This window comes from Clytia hemisphaerica, unplaced genomic scaffold, assembly GCF_902728285.1.
Source record: "Clytia hemisphaerica strain Z4C2 unplaced genomic scaffold, Clytia hemisphaerica genome assembly, whole genome shotgun sequence".
NCBI classification, from domain to species: Eukaryota; Metazoa; Cnidaria; class Hydrozoa; order Leptothecata; family Clytiidae; genus Clytia; species Clytia hemisphaerica.
The window spans coordinates 2,003,524-2,013,647 of NW_027103262.1; the positions used below are offsets into that span (position 1 = coordinate 2,003,524).

The 10,124-nt window shown below is 34.0% G+C and overlaps 1 protein-coding gene across 1 annotated transcript in view; it reads left to right on the top strand.

The window, feature by feature from the left end:
- Window positions 1-5,254, top strand: part of LOC136800507 (centlein-like) — a 36,658-nt gene extending 31,404 nt beyond the window's left edge. Inside the window, exons 28-31 of the mRNA XM_067057170.1 lie at window positions 553-738; window positions 1,333-1,527; window positions 2,004-2,066; window positions 5,122-5,254. Of these exons, the coding sequence (XP_066913271.1) occupies window positions 553-738; window positions 1,333-1,527; window positions 2,004-2,066; window positions 5,122-5,205 (528 nt within the window). The 3' untranslated portion in view covers window positions 5,206-5,254. The remainder of the gene's footprint in view (window positions 1-552; window positions 739-1,332; window positions 1,528-2,003; window positions 2,067-5,121) is intronic.
- Window positions 5,255-10,124: the final 4,870 nt, after the last annotated feature.

Here is a 10,124-nt window from a genome sequence, read left to right on the forward strand (position 1 = left end):
TTAACGAGTGGTTCTCCGTTAGAGTGTTGTGGTCATACACGCTTTTTTTTTATAAGAATACACTTTATAAGAATGCCCATGATGAAAATGGCCAAAAAATTAAGAATATGGTAAGAATATCACCATCATGGAATTTAGCAACTGAACCTAAGAATGCCATTTTTAATGCATTTTAACCTGTACATTGTCAATTAGGATCCTAACCTAAGAATGTTGTAAGAATATTTTTGGATGATTTTCCCAAAAAAGTTAAGAATATCCATGATGAAATGAAAAACACCATTCTTATAAAAAAAAGCGTGTGAGTTTATCTTGAATTGGAGAATTTTCTTGAAAAGGTTACGTCATGAAACGTTGCGTTTGTTTGACAGCAATGTTTTTAACACTTTTTTCAATCATTACATCAAATGATCCGATTGGTTCATGTTTCTTTTGACTGAAAGCTTAAATACATAAAAAACATCACTTCAATAGCGCATGCTTATGACCAACTTTTAGTAAAGTACTACGATATATTGAAACTTTTCATAATAATTATTTTCCCTATTTTAGTCTCGATTACTTGGTGAAAGTCAGAAGTTATGTAAAAATGCTGAATTAGCGATCACAGAAATGGAGGAGACTGCGTATCAGCAATTCAAACTACAACACGAGGCTCTAGAGAAGAAATCATTGGTCGTCAAAAATCGCTATGATAAAGTTGTTGTCAAATGCAATGAAATGAAACTATCGATTATTGTAAGTGTATTTTGAAGAGTGAGATATAGCCAAAGGCTAGATACTCTGTACCAGAGTGTATATCTCCTGTTTATCGTTTCGTAGTACACTCTGTGCGCATTATCTGTTTGATAAAAAAAAAATACCCGTACGGAAACATTTGCGATGAAGTATGATTTATAAAAAGCAACACTTCTCTCGTCGTCTCCCCTCTCTCGCCAACACTCTATTGCAGTGGTCGGTTTGAAAAATCTCAAAACAGAAAAGACAATGACAACAGACCCTCTAGGACAATTAATTTTGAAATCAGCCGCAGTTATCGGCTTATCTGTGTACAGACTAAAGGCTAGAAATGAATCTCACAACCTTTCCTAGGAAAGAGAAAGTGACGCCTTAAAATTTTCACTGCGTTTTCGATCACCGGCCAAAGGCGCAGGGATAGGTAGGTATTTTTTGTAAAAGTCGCGAGTGTCGACCGACAGACAAGTGTATGTCGCTGTGGTTAAGGAACTGGTCCCTTCGTAGTCGAAAGCAAAATTAGCAACAAAAAATGGAGAGACTAAGATACATCCTACCTTACACGCTATATTTTATACTTTACTTTATTTATTTTAGAACTTCTCAGATATCATATTATCGCAAATCGAAGGGAACCGTACGAAACTCATCGCCAAAAAACGTGAAGAAAACCATTCACACGAAAACATGCTTGTCAATGGTGAAGCTTTCGATATCGCTTGTTCTATTCTCAACATGACTAGCTCGGATCTGCAAGATTTCTTGAATGATGATTCAAACGTTTTTGCTGACGTAAGTAAATCTCTTCATTATGGTTAATCTATCAGTGCTGTAGCAACCGGGGGGAGCAGGGGGAGGTGCAAACATTAAGGAGAATATAAATTTTTGCTTGAATTTTTGTAGTGGCCTAATTTTTTTAAATTTTCCTTATCGCGTCAGGCAATTGTTGGGCCTTGTGATGTCAATAAACTTGATCCATTTTCTTAAAAAGAACTTTATTTGACGGTGACGGCTAGCCGGGGGATAGTTAGCAACTTTGTGGGGGCATGGTGCATGCCTGGTGTGAGGGTGCCTCACACATCCTTAAATTCTGTCTGAAGTTACCAAAACCAAGTCATTGGCTTGATCAGAAGATCTATCAAAATATGGGAAGTTTTTTTCAACTTTTGGCTTCGACAAACTTGCCACTACGCAAACCTAATCCCCGAAAGGTCTAACTACATTACCAGCTGAATTGAAAAGTCTCCTTCTGCATACATTTTATCTAGGGTATGAAGAATTTCAATATAAATGAGATCAAAGAAAAACTTATGATGATCCTTGAAAGTGAGGTAAGTGCTTCATTGTTATCTTTCTTAAAAGCCACGGGAGGGATCGCCAAACTGCTTCTTTGAAAAGTGTATTTACTGCGTGACTTCCTAAAAGCTTGTGACGTGAAAATATGGAAATTTGTAATAAAATATTAAATTACTTCCTAAGTTTGGTCAATTGATCATAGTTTACCGTTAGTTTTACTCAGAAAAGGGACTAGTGGTATTGTTTTGTTGCATGCTCGGACATTGGTAATTGGTTTTGGCCAATTTTGGGATTTTAATTTTTTTCACCAGGTCTAATTTTTGCGAAAACGGCCAAAATTCTCGAAAATCGTGAAATTTAATCCATATGAAATTTAATTTAATTTAAACTATTATTTTCAATCGAAGTAACGAAAGTGCCAAATGATTTTCAAATTTTCAAATTTAAAATGAAGTAAAAATTTTCAAATTTCAAAAATTTGAAAAATGAAAAATGGAAAATTTTTAGTATTGCTTAAAATTGGACAAAGCTCGTTGTAATAAAAGTGCCAATTAAAGGTTTAAATTTTAAAAATTATATTTGTCACACTTTTTTCATTTATCTGAAATTTAAGAAGCAAACTAATAGAATTATCTTTGAAAAAACATATTCGTGAAATTGAAGGGACAAAATATCCACCTGTTTTTTGCCTATTGTCTCAGATATTAGGCTATATTAGTCGAAAGTAAACATCGTTCTAAACCCCCATATCGTCGTTTCTTTGCCTTATATGGTAAAGTTGATTACCTAAACGTTCTTAAGGTCAAATTATGATGTTACAGTGTGTGCAAATCACACTTCTGTATACTAGGAACAAAAAGTCTATTGACGGGTCACGTGACGTTAATCAACCAATCAATTCTCTCAAAGATAGAATCACTCGAATTGCAGGGCTTTAGGTGATTATTGCACTTTTAGTGTACCTCCTGTTGACGTCAACACAGATTGCTAACCTTCTAATGGGCTATTCTAAAAAAATTATACAGGGGTATTGACGAACTTTTTTCACTAGCCCCCCTGGAAATATTGAATAGCAAATTATCCCCTGGAAATTGGGATACAAACCCTCTGGAAAACTAAATTTTGTGAAAAAGGGCTGGAAAAAAAACTGATGTCAGTTTATGAGGGGAGAACCCCCTATAAACCTTGAATAACCCCCTTGGAAAAGCTGAAAAAGGAACAAAAACCCCTTGGAAAATCAAGGCTTAGACCCCCCTTGAAAATTTCGTCAATACCCCTGTACAGTTTAAAAATGGAATAGCCCAATTTATTCATACTTAAAATTTAAAAACCTCTTTTGGCACTTTTGTTACGTCGATTGGGGTATAAACAATTTTTTTAATCTCAAAATTTGAAAATCAAAATTTTTTTGTATTTTTCATTTTTCAAATTTTGAAATTTGAAAATTTTTACTTCTTTTCAAATTTCAAAATTTGAAATTCATTTGGCACTTTCCATGCAGGCATGTTCCGTTCAATCAATTTTTGACAACATTTCTGGTCAAAAAATTGAATTTCGATGATAATATTCAATTTTCAATTTTCGAGTCAAAAAATGGGAAATTGAATTTTGATTGAAAGTTTCAATTTTATTTTTATTTCTGTCAGAAATGAACTGAAATTTCCAGTATCACCTTTGATTTTCTAATATAAACTTCTTGCATTGAAAATTGAAAATAATATTTTCAAATACTGAAATTGTGTCGTGAAAAATTGAATTTGACAAAACCAAACCAATTTGTAAAAAAGACGCCTCGGATAAAAAATTTGAAAGTTGAAAATGATTTACAATCAGTTACAAAGAAGACGAAGGAAACAATAGTTTTATTCAGTGGCTTCTTTGTTAGTCTAATTTATATCTCTGCCTCGAGGAGTTAGGTCATTCTCAACTTCAGTTGAGCTAGAATCTGAGAATGTCTGTGTGTCTGTCTGTGTGTCTGTGTGTCACCAAAACTTTGGGGCAGGCTGGAGACTTCAAAAATGGTCCGATTGGGCTGAAATTTTGCACACTTGATCCTTGGGCAAATCCCTGGGGGTAGTTTTTTCATTTTTTCAAAATTTTAATTTTTTGGGCCTGGGGACGAGTTTTTCGCCAAAACGAGGCTAAAACCCAAAATGCTTTAATTTTTCTTAAGCCATTAAGTTTACAATTGGGCCTACAGTCCTGTGTATCCTAAAGACTTAATCAAGCACTTTCTAAATAATTACAAGTTTTTTTATAAGAACTATTAAGTATACTTCGGCTCAGGCTGGGCTGTTCTTAATTTTTTGAATTTTTCAGGCTGAAATGTTCTTACGATATTTTTTACTTGAGAACATAAAATAGATTTAAATTCAGTACTTTTTTAGAAATCTGAGGCTCAGATTGTTCTTAATTTGTTCTAAGGTTTTGGCCTGAATTTCAGCCTCGTGTTCTTGTAAAATTGTTCTTATAAAAAAGGGCGTTGCTCAATAAAAAAGGCACACTGCAGGACTACGTTTGCAGACAAAGACCAAAGAGTATCCGAAGAGTATATATTACGTGAAGGAAAATTTTCCACGCGTAATTTATGGTCATAGTGTATTTACCCAGAAGGAAATTAAACTGCAAAAGACCTGGGAACTAGACAGCAACAAACAATAAAACATTCTACATTTTTGTTCTTTTTTGGTACCGATGAAACACTACTTGTTTTGAGCATCTGTTTTCATGGAAAAGAAAGCGTGATAAAAAATTGGTTTTGTTTTGTCAATTCAATTGTTCACGACACAATTTTCAGTATTTGAAAATATTATTTTCAATTTTCGATGCAAAAAGTTTATATTAGAAAATCAAAGATGATACTGGAAATTTCAGTTCATTTCTGGCAATAAACAAAACAAAAATTGAAATTTGCAATCAAAATTCAATTTTCAATTTTTTAACTCGAAAATTGAAAATTGAATATTGCCATCAAAATTTAATTTTTTGACCAAAAATGTCGTCAAAAATTGAATGAACGAAACATGCACACACGACTTTCGTTACTTCGATTATTTTCAAATGTTCAAATTGTATGTCATTTCGTTTCAGAACCACTTCACAAAACTTTTAACTCAATATTTATCAGATTTAGTAAATTATAATTGTAGAATATTTAAAGAAACGCTAGTGTAAGTAAACAATTTTTAACTTATTTAAAATGAAAGAGTCTATAGAAAAACAAGTTTAATTCGAAATTTCTTTTTCTAAAATATCATGTTTGGTAGGCATATTCTGTTCTGTTAACCCTGTCAACATTTTGTCAACTTGTGTGCATTGATTAACATGATAAGACTAAAAAATTTCGTCCAAAGAAACTTTTTGGGAAAAAATATTGGCCGTAAAATGCCATAAAATGAAACTTTCGGTTATTGTAAGTGTGTTTTGATCACAAACAAACTTATCTAGGCACTGAGGAGGATTTTTCATATGCGAGTTATGAGTTACAAGTTACGAGTTACGAGTTGCATTTAGAACCACGAGTTGCGAGTTACTTTTTACGAGTTACGAGTTACGAGTTGCATTTTAACAAAATAAAATCGCCAGTTGCGAGTTGCGAGTTGCATTTTAACACACAAAATTTGCGAGTTGCAAATTGAATGTGCGAGTTGCATATTAAAAGTGCGAGTTGTATATTAAAAGTGCGAGTTACAAATGAAAAGTTCGAGTTGTAAATTGAATGTGCGAGTTGCATATTAAAAGTGCGAGTTGCATATTAAAAGTGCGAGTTACAAATTAAAAGTTCGAGTTGTAAATTGAAATCAAGTCTGAGACTGTTATCTTAAATGATAACAGCACAAAAAAAGCTTAACCCAAAGCAAAGCATGGAAAACTGTTTACATTTTGTGACTAAAGTTCTGAAACCACTCAAATCACACATTTTTGAAAGGGAATGCGCGTGTTTCTTCCTATCGAGAAACAACTTTAATGTTGCGTTTAATAACGTGAACGTTACCTGTCATTTTCAAGACAAAGTCACACTTTTTGACAAAATTATTGACAGGCTACTTAAGTGTGATACCTGCAAGCTTTATTACACCAAATATTTTAATTGTACAGAATGAGATGCCTTTGATATAAATAGATAAATATTGTCAAGAGGCAAACTTTGGGAAGGGCAGTTTTAGAGATACAATTCTAATAGTGTTCTAATCAATTATTATATTGTCTTTATGTTGATAAAATCATAGTATAAGAAAGCCGCGGCTGGAATGATAACATCTGAATTTCTGTTATTTTATCTCTGTCGTATTTGATGACTATTTGTTGATCAAGAAATCAGTAATGTAGCATCTTTAATGGTAAATTTTATTGGTTTGTCGTTAATAATTACTTCTCAGTGCGTTTTAGACATTAATGATATGCTCTTGATAATACACTTGCATTATAAAATCATTGTAACGGAAAAATCAACACTAAGAAATTGAAACAAGCACAAAATGGCTGGGCTGAAAGAACTCAAAAATTAACGAGGTGCCTCGAAATGCCTTCGCAATATTTCAGTGAAATCTCTTTAGAAATCAATGAAAAACTACATCAAGATAACACTGTGAAAATTTCAAGCCAGCACATTCAAAGTTTATCATTTAAACTGACAGGAAAGTTGTCATCTTGAATATAGTTCTTATAATTTCAATTTTAGCGAAAAACTATGTTTCCACAAAATACCCCTAAAATATGTCTAAAATTAGTTCAAGTGTTCTATTGGGTACAGATTGAAAGATATCTAGCAACAAAAAAACTTTTTGTGAAGGAAAATAAGAGAAAAATTTCAAAAACTATCTACCAATAACAAACCATCATCATCTTGATGTTCTTGATGTTCTTATAAAGCTCGGAGACAGAGATGGAACAGCAATTAACTGAAAAGACATTGCGGTACATATTCCAGCCGCGGCTTTCTTATACTATGATAAAATCTTTTATTTTTATGAAATAATGATCTAATGGTCAAAGATAAAGCTTCTTTAATCAATTCCAGCAAAGGTTCTGTCCCGGGGGGGGGGGGTACTACCCTTTCCGACCGACGGGGATGCTCCACTGAGGTTCCAAAAGAAGACCCTACATGGGACTCATTTTTTCAAAAATTTTGCCGAAATTTGCGAGAAAAGTTACCCTGATTGGGACTTAAAATCCAAAATTTTCTAAAATTTTCTAAAATTTTCTACTTTTCCCCCAAATTTTTCAAAAAAGGCACGAGGGACTGATTTGCGGTTTTTTTGTCACTTATAAATTTGATGCTGATAACACAAAAGGATAGAAATCGACACCCTATTCAAGCTTCAATAGTTTTCAAATGGCTGTTCTTCAATCATGTTAAAAATCTATTGAGAATTTAGCTTATTTTCTTGTTTTTCAAAATTTGGAGTTCGGGCGAGATTTTGGACCATCTCTTGAATTTAATCGGATATTTCAATTTGGCACGGATTTATAGATTTCCAGGCTATATTCTAAGCCGTATTGGACCATTTTTGAACTTTTGGATCCTAAAGTCTTAAATCTAGCGTTAAAACTCAGAGTTAAAACTTTATCCTTCCAACGTAACTTAGAGCACGGGAATTTCCTTTTTTTCTAAAATATTACGACCATGATTGTACACGTTTTGCATGTGATCTTATAATTACTGTAGGTGAAACAACACCTCAGAGCCACCATTCTCAGCCTGTTACCTTGTAACCCCCTATTACCCCGTGTTACCCCATGTTACCTTTTTTAGTAACAACCTGTAACAACGCATCCAAACCTATTACCCCCGCCCGGGAGCACTTTTCTCTACAGTTCTTCACACTCGTGCAATGTAAATACATACTCTCTGTACATTTTTTTCTTTCCCCACCAAATATTTGCTCTTTTTATGTATAATAGTGAGCAGCAATAATCATTTAAAAGATATCTTTCCTTTTATCAATAGAAATTTTCACTCTTACTGACTTTTCGATTTGTAACACGCACTTTTAATTTGCAACTCGCACTTTTATTATGCAACTGGCACTTTTAATTCGCAACTCGCACTTTTAATTTGCAACGCGCACTTTTAATATGCAACTGGCACTTTTAATTTGCAACTGGCACTTTTAATTTGCAACTCGCACTTTTAATTTGCAACTCGCACTTTTAATTTGAAACTCGCACTTTTAATTTGCAACTCGTACTTTTAATTTGCAACTCGCACTTTTAATTTTCAACTCGCGAATTTTGTGTTTTAAAATGCAACTCGTAACTCGTAACTCGCGATTTTATTTTGTTAAAATGCAACTCGTAACTCGTAACTCGTAAAAAGTAACTCGCAACTCGTGGTTCTAAATGCAACTCGTAACTCGTAACTCGTAACTCGCAACTCGCAACTCGTATATTATCATATCACGCAATGAGTAAGTGAAACCCTAAAATTTCTGCATTTTGGATGAGGGGATTGAATCTAGCACCCTTTTTTTTCGTGGTTGATTTTCAACATCAGGTTTACCACCTGTTACTTTTAATACGATATTTTTGTAAGTATCATTCGTACCGCGCTACTTATCATACGAGCTTGATATACAAAATGGGCTTCTATTTTAAAGTCAACCAACCATCATACTAAAAGTTTTAAGATTTTAAAAAATTTCTCCCTTCGGGGTTAACTATGGTGGCTGATGATGATGTCATCACAAAACCTTCTTTCAAGCATACATAACTTTTTATAAGAACATTTTCGAGGTATGTTTATACCTCAATTTTCATCAGAATTTCATGCCCGTTCCGCTTGGACCATCAGATTTTGAATTTTTTCGAAAAACTAATTTTTTGCCCAGTCACCTGATGACGTCATCTGGCAGGTGGCCTGGTGACAAATTTGGTTGCTGTTATAAATTAAGTTTTAAACCCTCTCAGGATAATCTGTGTCAAATTTCATGCTTTTAACACCATACACTCCCTTCTCACAGACCCACTGGAAAAATTGACCAAGATATCGCCCTTCAATTTTTGTCTCCACTGAAAATAATCAAACTGGGTCTGTGAGAAGGGGGTATCCTGGGGTATCACCACAGATATCTGTAAAGCCCGAAGGGCTAGATAGGCAACTTTAGGCTTTCTCCAGCAAAAAAAAGTGAAGCAAAAATTTGACTTTTTAAATTTCGTGCCGATGGATAGGATCTAGCATTTTAATTGTTTTCGGAGCGCGAGATAAAAAAAAGTAAGGGGCAAACGCTATTTCACATCTCTCAAACCGGTGGAATTGCATATTTTAGTCACGTGACTTTGGTAGGAAATCCTTCCAAACCTAGGCTTCACTTTTCGATAAAAGCCGCAAATCTAGCCCTTCGGGCTTTACAGATCTGTGGGTATCACCATCTTACATTTTTATGTGCTAACAGACCTCGATACGAGAAAAGAAAATTCGCGGTTCACAGCTGAAAATCAAAAGTTTCCCGGGTTTGTTAAAAAAAACGGCGAAAGAATATTTGTAGGATATCTGTCATGTTTCATTTAACCCCCGGATTATTATTCTTCAAAAAGCTTTGAGCTAATAATATGGTTAGGAGGCTTTTAATACTCTAAATATTTTGAGAAAGTGTTCTCTAGCAGCCTAAGAATGGCCCTTCCTACCATTGTTAATTTCTTCATACCCACTTGGATTTACCATAGTATAAGAAAATCTTATAAGCTATCTTATTACCGTCAACATGAAAAATATTAGCAATCTGATTGGCTAAAGGCTCGGAAACATACTTTAATGGGATAAACTTTCGCGGGGATTAAATTTCGCGAAAATTAAGTCCCAATGGAAATTTGGAAGGGCCTCATCCGCGAAATATTTCTAAATAAAACTTAAAATGTGTCAAATAAATACTATTTGAATGGTTACTTGCATCAAAGAGGCGCAAATAATGTGTATTTCAACAACCAACATGCACGATTTGACAGTAAAAGGCACAAAATGGTGAAAATATTGCCACCCAATAGTGCCACCCGCAAAATTAAATCCCCCGAAATTTGGGAATTTTGCGGATAGGCCGAAATTTTATCCCATTAAAGTAGGAAAATAACAAAATCTGAACACGAATAGTAAAGCC